Source organism: Bos taurus, chromosome 1 (genome assembly GCF_002263795.3).
Source record: "Bos taurus isolate L1 Dominette 01449 registration number 42190680 breed Hereford chromosome 1, ARS-UCD2.0, whole genome shotgun sequence".
Classification (NCBI taxonomy): Eukaryota; Metazoa; Chordata; class Mammalia; order Artiodactyla; family Bovidae; genus Bos; species Bos taurus.
Genome location: NC_037328.1, coordinates 52,902,187 through 52,917,277, shown reverse-complemented (window position 1 = coordinate 52,917,277; position 15,091 = coordinate 52,902,187). Strand labels below are relative to the sequence as shown.

Here is a 15,091-nt window from a genome sequence, read left to right as displayed (position 1 = left end):
GGGTTGTCATTTCCTTCTCCAGGGGATCTTCCCAACCCAAGGATCAAACCCAGGTCTCTTGAGTCTTCTGCATTGGCAGGTGGATTCTTTACCACTGCACCACCTGAGAAGCCCAACGTTGCCCAAATTCTAACAAGGTTGGTTAGTAGGTTTCTAAATCCACAGCAGCTTAGGAGAAGGGAGAGGTGCTACAGACAAGCAGGAAGACAGCCACAGGTGACCACTGGCATCATCATAATGAACACAGCTCTAGGAACAATTTAAAAGCAGACATTAGAAAGCAAAACTTACAGTTATCTGGGATTGTTTAGTGTGGGATCAGTCAGTCCAGATTTCTCTGCTTTTAAGGCATTGTTGTATTACAGCATAGTACAATAAGAGACTATGTAACTTAATAGTTACAGCCAGTACATGTTAGCATTCCCCGTATCTGAAATCCATTCTGACAGTGGTGTCTGATCTTCCTGAGAGGCAGGGATTTGGGCTTGGTAGTTGCCGGAGAAGGCAATGGTGCCCCACTCCAGTACTCTTGCCTGGAAAATCCCATGGACGGAGGAGCCTGGTAGGCTGCAGTCCATGGTGTGGCTGAGGGTTGGACACGACTGAGCGACTTCACTTTCACTTTTCACTTTCACACATTGGAGAAGGAAATGGAAACCCACTCCAGTGTTCTTGCCTGGAGAATCCCAGGGACGGGGGAGCCTGGTGGGCTGCCATCTATGGGGTCACACAGAGTCGGACACGACTGAAGTAACTTAGCAGCAGTAGCAGCAGCAGTTGCAGGCTTAAGCACCTCCCCATGCTCTTGTTTCACTACTAGTTATGTGTTGGGATCTTCTAAATCTCCCTTCATCTCCCATTTTCACCTGGAAGTCGGTGAGTCCAGTTTCTGCCCAGGCCTTCATGATCTAGGTCCTCTCAGCAGGCTCCAGTCTGAACTTGTGATCTCTCTGTGGTGTCTGACCTGAGGTATCTGTTATCAGAAATGTGTTCTCATGGGTGCCTGAGCCTTGAGCTTCACTCTCGGGAGTACCCATCCAACAGCTTTATTTACCCTCATGTGATCTCCCTTTCTGATATGCAGGGCCTTTCCTTATTACCTCTCTATCATCATATGACCAAAACCACATCTACTTGTATATATTTGTGTGTGTGTGTACATAAATGCACACACAGAGAACATAGAATTTCTTCAGATGCTAAACTATGCCATTCATATTTCCTGGGCAAAGGGGAGACTATTTTATGGAATAGGATTCAGAGCAGGCTAGTACCATTGCATATTTGATCCTTGAACTGACTTTGGGTGATATGCATCAAGGTTACATTATGGGATGGCTTAGACTGTTATCTTCATTTCTTCCTTTGGCAGTCTTAGGGTCAGTTCTCATCAGTTTCTCTTTCTTAGGACCAATTATTACCTGCATTAACTAGCCTCAGATGCTTTCTAATAGGCTATGAACTCTTTACAGGCAGGAATTAAATCCTTCTGTCATCCCATACTAAGCACAGTGCCTGGATTCTTACTTTGCATGTTGTAGAAGCTTAACAGATAGCTTATTGGTAAATTAATTAATTATAAATGAGACTTCAGGATAGTCTTATGTATTATTGAGCTTCTAATTGTTTCTTCAGCAACATTAACTAGAAAATGCAATTTCCCAAGAGGCATCCTTTATCTTAGTTAATATTGTTTCAGAGAGGGACTTCATCATGATGATATAAAATTTTGATTAAATGGAAACAGCAGTTTATTTCTCTTTACTAATAGCTTCACATAAAATACCATTTGTTATCAGAGAAACAATTAGAAAGGAAAGATTTTCTCAAAGTATTATAACCAAGGCATGGTTAAAATGATTTATACTTCATATGTAGGGCTTGCTCAGTGAATGTATCCACTTATTAGGCATTAGGAAATTTTGAGTGAGGAACAAAGCTATGAAACATATGTGCAAAGATGGAAGTAGAAAGAGACTGTATAGTTTGAATACGTTAATGCTACTCTACCAAATCTAATGTGCTTTTTTTTTTTTTTTGCTTTTTTTTCATTTAGGAACCTAGGTTATTTCCCCAAGTATATTAACTATAGCCTAGGACTGAGTGAAAACTTTCAAGCTACTACATTAAATCACTTCAGGATATTGGGAGTAGGAGTTAGCAAATCATTGCTTACCAGAACCAAATAATAAGCTAAGAAGGGTAAATGCAGCTTACTGAAGGGCCCAGTGTAAAATAAATAGTAGCTCATGCACTGGACTATCTTGATGTGGTGTTTGATCTTCATGTATTCTGTTAACTCTTGGATTCTGAGTCTGATTCAGACAGGGCCGATGCTAACCCATTTGCCTTTGTGAAAATCAGAAAAATGTGCCCTTCCTTGAGTAAAAATTTTACGTATGTTATGCACGACTTGAATAATCCTATGTTCAGGCCTGAAGAAAGTGGGAATGTGGATGGCTTTGGTGATTCTGGGCTCCACCCTCCTTGTAAGGAAAGGAGGAAGGGGGCATGGGGATGAGAGGATAGTCTTGGGGAGCAATGGCTCGGGTATTTCATCAAGAATACCAATTTCAGTTCACTTAGACAGTGGGTCTGTAAAGCAACTGATTTTTAAATCACTGATTAGAACATCTATTAAGAATCATAGAAAAACTGCTGCTTCAGAGGACATGTCCCTTTTTGACTCAACCTGGCTCTGCAGGGTTGGGACGTGGGGGCTCGTAATCCTGGCAGGAGCAAGCCTGTGTATATACCATACACACGCCCCAGATGTCAGGGCTCATATCCCACTGGCAGTGCATCCACCCTCCTACCCTCACCCTCATCCTCATAAGACCTCACCCTGTTTGTTACAGACAATGAGTTGGTCAGAATTGGGCTTCCTAGAGCCAGGGAGGGGAACTGGAATGTGCCAGTAATTGTGCAAGTATATGAATGTTAATGAGTATCTGTGTTGAGTTACATGACTGAGAACATTTCCTGTGGCTTTACATTTCCCCTGAGAGATCCAGTACCTCTTCTCATGCTGTCACATACATCCTTATATAACTTCACACATGTCTGTTTTGTGAATACACCGCCACTCCCCAGTTTTGGTGCTATGTGCTACCTTGGGTTTGGTTTTTACAGATATATAGCATTATATTAGGTGCTCAATATAATACAATGTTTCTATATTTAAATGAGCACTTTAATGTTTAAAATAGGATCTTGAACATTTTTCAATTAGAGTTTCCACATTTTACTTTTCTTAATGTAATACCTGTATTTTTTCATACTTTCTGGGTTTTTTAAAAATAGAATGTAACTGAATAAATTCAGACCACATATTGTGAAGTGAAAAAGCATATATTAGTTACCCATCCTCTAACTGCATGGTTAGAACTGTATAGCCCCCAGACTTTCTGAACAAAAAGCAGTATATGCTCCTTTTAAGGCTCTTAGCCTATTTCGAACTTGCTGATATGAACTGGGAGGTAGGAGAGGGAGAGAGGCTTTCTCATGTTAGCAGTGCCCTAGAGACTCAGTCAGGAGTGAGTTCAAAGCCCCTAAAGACCTCAAGCTCCCCATAAAATCAAATCCCGATATAAGGTTATTCTTATACTTGGTGTTAGACTGGATAAAAATATCTTTTAGTGACATAAATTCACATTGAGTGTAATTTCACCGTGAGATTGTTTATATAGTCTGGTCTTTTAAATGTTGTATTTTGGGAAATTTCAAACATATACACAATTAGAATGAGATAATGAACCCTTAGGCAGTAGCACCCAGTTTAACAGTTAACATTTGGTTGATTGTGTTTCCTTTGAAGCCCCTGCCTCTTTTTTTCTTTGCCCCATAGTATTTTAAAGTAAATTTCAGACATTACATCAATTCACTTGTTGAATAAAATATTTATTTTAGCAATTATCTCTAATTTATAAGTCTTTTTTAAAACATATCCACCATGCCATTATCATACCTATAAAATTAATAATAATTCCTTAATATAATCTAATACTCCCACATTCCAATTTCCCTGATTGTCTCAAAAACATCCTTTTACAGATTATTTAAATTAGAATCCATAGAAGGTCTATACATTGTATTTGGCTGTTTATGTCCCTCAAGTTTCTTTTTTTCTACATTAACATTTTTCCTTACTTTTAAAATAATTTTTCAAGGGAGCATAAAAGGAAAAATACTACCAAAATTAACATATTAAGCTTTATGTTTTGTTGTTGTTCAGTCGCTCAGTCATGTCTGATTTTTTCTGACCCCATGACTTGCAGCATGCCAGGCTTCCCCATCCTTCACCATCTCCCGGAGTTTGCTCTAACTCATGTCCATTAAGTCAGTGATGCCATCCAACTATCTCATCCTCTGTCCCTCCTTCTCCTCCCGCCCTCAGTCTTTCCCAGTATCAGGATCTTTTCCAATAAGTTGGCTCTACACATCAGGTGGCCAAAGTATTGGAGCATCAACTTCAGCATCAGTTCTTCCAATAAATATTCAGAACTAATTTCCTTTTGCATTGACTGATTTGATCTCCTTGCCGTCCAGGGGACTCTCAAGAGTCTTCTCCAACACCACAATTTGAAAGCATCAATTCTTCAGCGCTCAGCCTTCGTTATGATCCAACTCTCACATCCGTACATGACTACTGGAAAAACCATAGATTTGACTATAAGCTTTATCTTTAAATCATTAGTTTTTATGTTCTGTATGTTTTCAGATCCATACACACTTAATGCTGAAGTGTATAGGGCTAATAAAATGGGGAGGAAAAGTTTTCCTTTTCTGATTTGAAAACAGGCATGAATGATCTTATTACTCAACAGCAGAAATCAAATGCAGAAAGTTGACCCTATTTGAGTTCAAATAGGTCTGCATTAAATCACATTTTTAAGCTTATTATGGTTTAACCTAACCAAAATATCACCTTATAAATATAAAATTTGTAAATCAAGTGCCCTTTGCTTCTGGAATTTTATCTTGTTTTTCAGATTTGGGGTTTGTATTTCAGTACAGTGAGTTCAATCTAAGACAGTGTTTTCTTACCAAACATGTGAGTGTTTGTATCTTTTCAGCTGTTATTAACATACCTAAATGGCTTGTCCATTTGACAGTATTCCTATTGAGTTCACTCTGATATCTCAGAAGCCTTATTCTTTGTAAAAAAAAATAGTTACATCACAAATTTGCTTCTTTATAATTCTAAATACTTATTTTGCTATTCTACCAGCTTGGTGCATTATCTTCTTTCAACATGGATAGGAGGACAGAAAAGAATTTCTTCTGCTGCTATAATTTTAACACTACCGTGCTTGATATAAATTGTGCAGTGCTGCTAAAATGCCTCAAAATTTTACCATTTCTTTTTATAAACTCTCAATCCTGTGATATCTTTCCTTTCTTAGGATATGAACGAGTCTGCCAAACAAGAAGATATTTTGGAATCTACAACAGATGCTGCGGAATGGAGTCTGGAAGTAGAACGTGTACTACCACAACTGAAAGTCACGATCAGGACTGACAATAAGGTATAGAAGAGAGAACACATTTTGGTCAGATAGATTTTTATATGGCCATTTAGGATCAAAGGTACTCCCACTTATACAAATGATTTAAGAAGGGATTCAGTTTCCAGTGTTTTAGTAGAGATTTAGTAAACTGTTGTTGAATGAATATATAACATTATATGGTCCACAAATCAAGGAATATATCTTTAAAATGATTTGGAATATATCACGTTTCCCTGGGAGTAAGGTGTATTTTCTCAATATATTTTGATATATTTTCTTGGCAGTCATATTTTGTCTACGTGAATAGTGAATGAAATTGGAATTCTGTGACTGTATACTAACTGAGTAGAGTTAAAAGTGGTTTTAGATCTCTGCTGGATGGCAAAACAGAAGACGTCCTGGAAGTTACCTTACATAATCTACTCAGTACACGTGACTAAAAGCTAAATATTAAGAAAATAGTCAAGAAATCATATGCAAAATATATTTGAAGATAAGGCCAAATGAACCAGCCCATTTAATAAAGTTTCTGCTTTTTTACCTACAATTTATGAGTAAGAACTTCAGAACAAGCTAATAAGTGACTAGACAATCCTATTCTTTAGACAATACTATATAGTAATCTCTAAAAAGAGCTAGAGAGACATCTAGGTTAAAAAAAAAATAAAAAAGAAAGGATTTTCATCTTTGGAACCTGAGACAAGCTCCAGAATTATGGAACAAGGTTCCAGGGAAACTTGTCATTCTGCAAATGTGGTTGTGTGTCTATCCTCAAAGTAGAAGCCTTGCAAAGACTGCTGTTCTCAGTTTCTGGGAAGCTAATTCATACTAGATTGTCTGGATTTGGGCTTGTAGAGTTGAATCCTGGAGAAGGTAAGACGGGGCCTAGGGCCAGTCCACTCCTAGGGCAGTCTTAAAATAAGGACCTCAGAGATCTTCCGAGACTGTGAAGGGCTGTGGAACAAGCTTTCTCTAGAGTAGATGGCAAATCCTGCAGCCCTGTTTACCATATATTTACCCAGTCATTATGGAGGACAGTTATTATTTGCATACATCGGGGGTAAATTCCTGTTTATATATCTTATATATAAATACATATTAATAAGAATTTCTTTCCTGATTTGATCTCTGCTGAAAGTCATAATTTGCAAAAATGTAACTTTTTCTTAAAATGTAATTTCTCATTTTTTAGTTTTGTCAGAACAAATTCTCTTCATAAAATTAAAGATCACTACTATTGTGACTGTAATTAGAACATGTTAAAATAATTGTGTAGTTGGGAGCTCTCAAGCACATTTTAGTTCCATGAGTAAACAAGTTTAATTTGTTTACTTTCAAGGTAAGTAAACTCTTGAAATCAAACATCTCACAATAGGATGTTTGATAGGATAATAATAGGACCACACTAATGGTCTTGATCACCATATAATAGAAGTAATTGAATAAAAAACGAGAGAATATAAATGTAACTGCTAACCTGTATGGTTTTATAAACCAGTATAGCAGTAATCAAAATCCTGGATTCTTACAAAATCGGGGAAGAATTAACTAGTTCAGAGTTAAACTGAGTCTCATGCCATTCATTACCAGCCTTGACCTTACGAGGATATACTGTGTTAAATTATCTATACAATCCCTGTTACAGGCAATACTCAAAAATGTCAGATAAAGTTTTTAGGGGGGTTGGTATTTTTTTTAGAATATGTGAATTATCATTTTGAGTTAGATTTTTGTGGTAAAACATACTGATGTAAAATCATGTTTGATTGCTTTTCCTGAATTCTTCTCTAGATAATTTGGTCTTTGTGTCCAGTAGTTAGTTCATAAACCCTTTTTTTCCCCTAAGTATTTCAGCTGTAGCAAATGGGAATTGCAGCTTTAAGGTCAATTCTTTATTCAGCTCACTTAAGAAAAATAAAATTATACATTGATTTGAGAAAATAAGGTGCTAATGAATAGAGAAATGTTTTTCATGTCTCAAAAGTAAAGTAATCTGGTAATATATGTGGTTTCTCACGGACTCATTATCCTCCTTCTTCAGGAGAGGTTGACTCCAGCATCATGGTAGATCCCCTTCTTCCTCAACTCCTGACTCCACTAAAACCAAAACCTCCCCTTTACTTTTGGACAAAACAATAACCTTTTGCTCATCTGCAGGTTGTTTAGGACCTCTTAAGATTTCAACTTCATGTTTGGCGGTGGGTGGTGAGAAATTACTTACTTTCAGATCAATGTGTTTTACTGATCACTGTTAGATTAAGTTTTAAGTAGCATAGAGATGTAGGAGATAAGTAATGCAGAGTTTCCATTATTTAAAGCCATTATAAATTTCTTTAAAATGACCTGGTGTTATAAGTAAAAAAAGTTGCATATTTATTTGGCACCAGATCAAGCATTTGTTTTGCTTTTTTTCTTACAAGTTCAGTTTATTCCTTGTATGCTTCACAACTGCAAAAAAAGTAAATCTTTTCTGTTCTTTTTGCATATGACAGTCTGTATGCTTGATGAGATCCTGTCATACACCAATATTTTATTTTGTATATGTGTCATCTTGTAATCAGGTTTTTATTGCAAGGCTAGCTTATCCTTGTTTCTGGCACTACTTGTTACTATTGCCAGTTCCCAAAGAAAGCAAATAAATTTTAATATTAGCTTAAACAAATTACAATTGGGAAATAAATATGTTGCCAAAACTACAAATAATATATTCCACAACTGAAGATAAAAGATTTTGTCATATGCTGGCTTGAATGGCCTGTATGAGCGGTTTCCCTTTTTAGAGCTAGATACAGAGACTGCTCCTGGTGATTACTTCTAGAGTAGCTGTATATCCGTCTCAGATCTACCTCAACTTGGAAAAATATGTCTGAAGACACAGTCAGAAGTTCTGCCAAGAGAGTCAATAAATTCAGCCAAATCTGGGTCGTTCAGCCCTAGTTAATGCTTCATTTAGGGCCAAGTGCGTAAGGCTAGGGCATCAGTTCCTTAGAAGGACAGTCTGAGGACACTTAAGCTAGAGTAGATGTTGGTGCCACCTAATAAAATTATCTACAACTATTAGTCTGCAACTCTACATCTTATTGTTCTTTTTTTCCTCTTTATTTCTCTAATCTTTCCTTTCTGCTGTGTTTTTTATTTTTTTATTCTTTATTGGGCTTCTCTGGTAGTTCAGTCGATAAAGAATCTGCCTGCAATGCAGGAGACCCAGGTTCAGTTGCTGGGTCAGGAAGATTCCCTGGAGAAGGAAATGACAACCCATTCCAGTATTCTTGTCTGGAGTATCCCATGGACAGAGGAGCCTAGCAGGCTACAGTCCGTGGGGTCACAAGAGTTGGACATGACTTAGCCACTAAGCCACCATTGTTCTTTATTAGATCCAATAATAAGTGCCCACAACTGTTGCACACCTACTTGGATGGAATGTAAAACTTTAAGAGCAAACATCTGTGATTATACTCAGACTAGACTTAAATCTGTAACTGCTCAAGAATTATCCTAATCTCTTGAGTCTTTTTAAAATAAAGTTTTATTTTTAATTATATAAGTAATACAGAAATAATATTTCAGGGGGAGAGGAGGCAAGCAGTGTGCTGTGAATTAGAAGCTAGGGAGAACACATTTAGTCCCACCATCAAATCCTGTTTTATTGAACAAAGTTTCAGAAACTTAATAGAACTGTGGCAGTTATAAAGACCCAGGGACGATGGAGCCTATCTCACACACCTTCCATGGGCACCCGAAATTCATATTTCTACCACTTAATATCTGTGTGATCCAGGGCAAGCTACTGTACCTCTCTGTTCCTCTTTTCCTTATCTCTAAAAAGGGACTAATTATGTTACTCACCTCGTGGAGTTGTTGTAAAGCACCAAGAACAGTATCTGACACATAGTTATTGCCTAATAAATATTGATTATTTTTATGTTACAGCATTGTTTTGTAATATTATTGTGTTCTATCATAGCCCTCTTTGTGTCTGTATCAGTGTTCAGGAGGAGTTTACAAAATTTCTGCACTAATGCTTCCATCATTTAAGGAATATTGATTACTGTCAGCCTTATATTTTTTAATAGGATATAGTTGGATTCATATACATATTTTTTGTAATAAATCTTTCTAGTTTTTCCCTAGTAAAGGTATATATAATATGATGAAAATAATAGTAGTAAATGATATTTGCTCAGTGTTTGCTTTGTGCCACGTGCTGTTCTTAGCACTTCACATCTGTTAACTCATTTAATCCTGTCCACTGCCCTATGATATGCAGGTACCTTTTAATACAGATGAGGAAACTGAAACAAGGAGAAGTTATTTGCCTCTGCCTAGTAAGTGACAGTGGAGAAGGCAATGGCACCCCACTCCAGTACTCTTGCCTGGAGAATCCTATGGATGGAGGAGCCTGGTGGGCTGCAGTCCATGGGGTTGCGAAGAATTGGATACGACTGAGCAACTTCACTTTCACTTTTCACTTTCATGCATTGGAGAAGGGAATGGCAACCCACTCCAGTGTTCTTGCCTGGAGAATCCTAGGGACAGGGGAGCCTGGTGGGCTGCCGTCTATGGGGTCGCACAGAGTTTGACATGACTGAAGCGACTTAGCAGCAGCAGCAGTAAGTGACAGACACAATATTTGAGCCTCCAACCTGGGTTCTTACCTATTCAATTAATGACTATATAGCACACTGGTTTAAAAGCACAAATTCTGAATCCAGGATGCTTGAATAATAATCTTGACTCTTAACACTTATTAGCGGTTGGACCCTGTGGGTAGGTTACTTAACCACTCTATGTCTCAGTTTCCTCGTCTGTAAAATGGAATTCATTATAAACCCTCTACTACTACTACTAAGTCACTTCAGTCGTGTCCAACTCCACGCGACCCCACAGACAGCAGCCCACCAGGCTCCGCCATCCCTGGGATTCTCCAGGCAAGAACACTGGAGTGGGTTGCCATTTCCTTCTCCAATGCATGAAAGTAAAAAGTGAAAGTAAAGTCACTTAGTCGTGTCCGACTCTTCACGACCCCATGGACTGCAGCCTACCAGGCTCCTGTGTCCATGGGATTTTCCAGGCAAGAGTACTGGAGTGGGTTGCCATTGCCTTCTCCGATTATAAACCCTAAGTTATTAAAAGTATTAAGTGAATTAACATATCTAAAGCACTTAGAATGGTGCCAGAAGAATCACTTAATACATGTTGCTGTGTGCTTTTTGTGTATAGTGTTGAAATTATACCTCTTTTTTTCACCTAACATTTCATCATGTATTTCCACATATTCTTAAAAATTATAAAGCATAACTTTAGATGATTGTCTGTAGTGCTAGAAGGTTACCATCACTGTCCAGCTAAGCACCAGGTAGCAAGATGGCTTGGCCAAGTTTAGCAGGTTAGGATCAAACCAGGAGGTCTAAGATCTGGGTGGAGAAATGACAGGGCAGTGTCACACAAGAGCTAGTGGTTAGGGTATGGGCAAGCCTAAGGCCCATAAGATCTGAGAACACAATCCACTAGCTGGAAGTGGATTGGCTAGTGAGTCATTTTAGAGAACAAATGGTTGTTGAATAAGAAAATCCAGTTGAAAGAGAAAACATGGAGAACAGAAAGCCAATGATGATTAAATAGAAAATGAAATTAGAAATCTTACATAATTACTTATTGATGCAAGAATGTACAGTCAGAAAAGCCTATGGGTTGTAACTGCTGTTATCTGTTTTTAACTGTGTGAGGGGCTCTTCTCCAGGTTACTTTATGATGATTATTGAAGGATAATATTTCCTACTTGATCGAAATATTTTAATTTCTATGATAGCAATTTTTAAACTTTTTTTTACAATGTATTTATTTATTTTAATTGGTGGATAATTACTTTACAGTATTGTGATGATTTTTGCCATAGTGAATCAGTTGACAGTTGTTGCGTTGAATAATAAAATAATTGAAGCTGAGATGCCAAAGAATACTGCATGTCCTCTATTTCTGGGAAAATAGAAAATTGCATGCATATTCATATAGATTTCACTTTCTGTATTTTTGATTAATTTTGATTGCTAAGGAAATACTTAATGCCATTTCTTAAGGAGAATTATTCTTTTTTTAGTTTTCTTTTTACTATAGAAAAGTAAGCCTTTATTTGACTTTATGAAAATAAACAGAGCCCACCTAAATGAGAGCAAGTCTATTTATTCAGAGCTTACTATAGCAAGGAATCAGCCACCACCACTTGCATTTGGCAGAGAATTTAAGGCATGCAGGAATATTTAAAAGAATTATAGTACAAAAAAGGAAAGGCTTCAAATGTTCAGATGTGACTGGAAATTTGGAGGCAGGGTCACTAGAAACAGGGCCTCTCGTGATCGGTTAGGGGAGGATATTTGGCTTTGTCTGATTGGGCCTACATTAGAAATGGGGTGGCAGCGGGGGCCAAAAATCGGAGAAGCCGACAGTTATTAAGTGCTGACCATTTTGGTCACTTGTACACAGGTTGTGGCTTGGCTTCCTGAAGTAGTGGCCACAGACTGTGGGTCAGAATTCTATTTTGAGTAATGGTCTGGCTATTATCTGTTGTCCATTTGTATGTTCAGTTTCTCAACTTGAGTCATTGAATCAAAGGGAAGTATCTTCTTAAAATGATCAATCTTATTAATCTTTATCAGGAGAATGATTTTTTTCAAGTCAAGAGTTTTTACGTAGAATCCAAGTAATCATTAATAATATTTATTTCACAAATAAGGAAGAGCAGCAAGTGTGAAATCAGTTTTCAACTAAACCTTACACAGATTCTTTTTTTTCAATTATGCAGTATTTATTCCTAAAAGATTGTATATTAGAATGATTTAATATTAGGTATTTAATGCAGTGAGCAAATGTTCTATCGTGCTTTAATGCCCTATGAATATTGTAATTAGAATTTTGATTAATGACTTAAATAGACTTTTTTCCAAATTATAATTAAATGTTTCCTGCTTTGTTGCTTTAAAAGATAGTTGGCTAGGTACCCCTTCTTTCTACCAAAATGTCTTTAGTCATTATGTAAATCTTCAGGTTCATTACAAGGAATTCAGATAAAGAGATGATTTTTTACTTAAAGCTTAGGTAGTACTGCAGCATGTGTTTCTAATTATTTCAAGCCTTTGATTCACTGAACTGCTTTTTTACATCCTTACTTGTTCTTCAGAGTCAGGCTTTGTCAGGGTGCACTTGTAAAAAGAACCTTAAACTTTAAATTTCAACTCTAAGCAATTGGATTTTGTTTTAATGTAAACAAACCATACAGATGTTGCCTTGGGTAATTCACAGCAAGAAACCTTTTAGGAAGTCTTTGTGCTAAGGGTAGAATCATTACAATAGTCTTGAGCCCTTGGGCTCTCCAGTCACTGTGCTAGCTAAAACGTAAAAGCAATAGAGAGGCCTGCATTAATCAGGAGGTGGAATTCCATTTAAATGAACCTGAAGGGACCACAGAATTGCTGTATTATTTCTAAGTCTCTTCGTATTATAAGCCAAATCCTGCAGAAGTGTACAATGCTAGGCTTTCTCTTTGTAGTCTTGTAGACAAATCTGTACCTGGAAGCAATAGAGGGTACTTTTTCCATTCCAAAGCAGTGGAAGGTCAACTTGCTTTGATCTTCTGCCATCAGTGTGTTGAAGAGTGTTAATAAAATTTAGCTTTCTAAATATTTCTTACCTATACAGATTTATCAGTTATTACAGTTCTGGAATAAAGAGCATTTCTTAAGACTTGTACTCTGGTTGCTGGATAGGCTATATTGATAGGATCCTTGTTCAGTTCAGTTCAGTCGCTCAGTCGTGTCCAACTCTTTGCGACCGCATGAATTGCAGCACGCCAGGCCTCCCTGTCCATCACTAACACCTAGAGTCCACCCAAACTCGTGTCCATTGAGTCAGTGATGCCATCCAACCATCTCATCCTCTATCGTCCCCTTCTTCTCCTGCCCTCAATCTTTCCCAGCATCAGGGGCTTCTCAAATGAGTCAGCTCTTGGCATCAGGTGGCCAAGTATTGGAGTATCACCTTCAACATCAGTTCTTCCAATAAACACCCAGGCTGATCTCCTTTATGATGGACTGGTTGGATCTCCTTGCAGTCCAAGGGGCTCTCAAGAGTCTTCTCCAACACCACAGTTCAAAAGTGTCAATTCTTTGATGCTCAGCTTTCTTTATAGTCCAACTCTCACATCCATACATGACCACTGGAAAAACCATAGTCTTGACTAGACGGACCTTTGTGGACAAAATAATGTCTGCTTTTTAATATGCTATCTAGATTGGTTGTAACTTTCCTTCCAAGCAGTAAGCGTCTTTTAATTTCATGGCTGGAATCACCATCTGCAGTGATTTTGGAGATGAAAAAAATAAAGTCAGCCACTGTTTCCACTGTTTCCCCATCTATTTGCCATGAAGTAATGGGACCGGATGCCGTGATCTTAGTTTTCTGAATGTTGAGCTTTAAGCCAACTTTTTCAATATCACAGTAATCCAAGTCTATGCTCTGACCAGTAACACTGAAGAAGCTGAAGTTGAACAGTTCTATGAAGACCTACAAGACCTTCTAGAACTAACACCCAAAAATGATGTGCTTTTCATTATAGGGGACTGCAATGCAAAAGTAGGAAGTCAAGAAACACCTTGAGTAACAGGCAAATTTGGCCTTGGAGTACAGAATGAAGCAGGGCAAAGGCTAATAGAGTTCTGCAAAGAGAATGCACTGGTCATAGCAAACACCATCTTCCAACAACACAAGAGAAGACTCTACACATGGACATCATCAGATGGTCAAAACCGAAATCAGATTGATTATATTTTTGCAGATAGAGCTCTATAAAGTCAGCAAAAACAAGACCAGGAGCTGACTGTGGCTCAGATCATGAACTCCTCATTGCCAAATTCAGACATAAATTGAAGAAAGTAGGGAAAACCACTAGACCATTCAGATATGACCTAGATCAAATCCCTTATGACTATACAGTGGAAGTGAGAAATAGATTTAAGGGACTAGATCTGATAGACAGACTGCCTGGTGAACTATGGACAGAGGTTCATGACATTGTACAGGAGACAGGGATCAAGACCATTTCCAACAAAAAGAAATGCAGAAAAGCAAAATGGTCATCTGAGGAGGCCTTACAAATAGCTGTGAAAAAAAAGAGAAGCAAAAAGCAAAGGAAAAAAGGAAAGATATACCCATTCGGAAACAGAGTTTCAAAGAATAGCAAGGAGAGATATGAAAGCCTTCTTCAGTGATCAATGCAAATAAATAGAGGAAAACAATAGAATGGGAAAGACTAGAGATCTCTTCAAGAAAATTAGAGATACCAGGGGAATATTTCATGCAAAGATGGACTCGATAAAGGACAGAAATGGTATGGACCTAACAGAAGCAGAAGATATTAAGAAGAGGTGGCAAGAATACACAGAAGAACTGTACAAAAAAGATCTTCATGACCCGGATAATCACAATGGTGTGATCACTCACACTCACCTGGAGCTAGACATCCTGGAATCTGAAGTCAAGTGGGCCTTAGGAAGCATCACTATGAACAAAGCTAGTGGAGGTGATGGAAT

The 15,091-nt window shown here is 37.7% G+C and overlaps 1 protein-coding gene across 1 annotated transcript in view; it reads left to right on the top strand.

The window, feature by feature from the left end:
- Positions 1-15,091, top strand: part of IFT57 (intraflagellar transport 57) — a 73,480-nt gene that overhangs the window by 36,108 nt on the left and 22,281 nt on the right. The window contains 1 exon segment of the mRNA NM_001105403.1: positions 5,406-5,528. Within this exon segment, the coding sequence (NP_001098873.1) occupies positions 5,406-5,528 (123 nt within the window).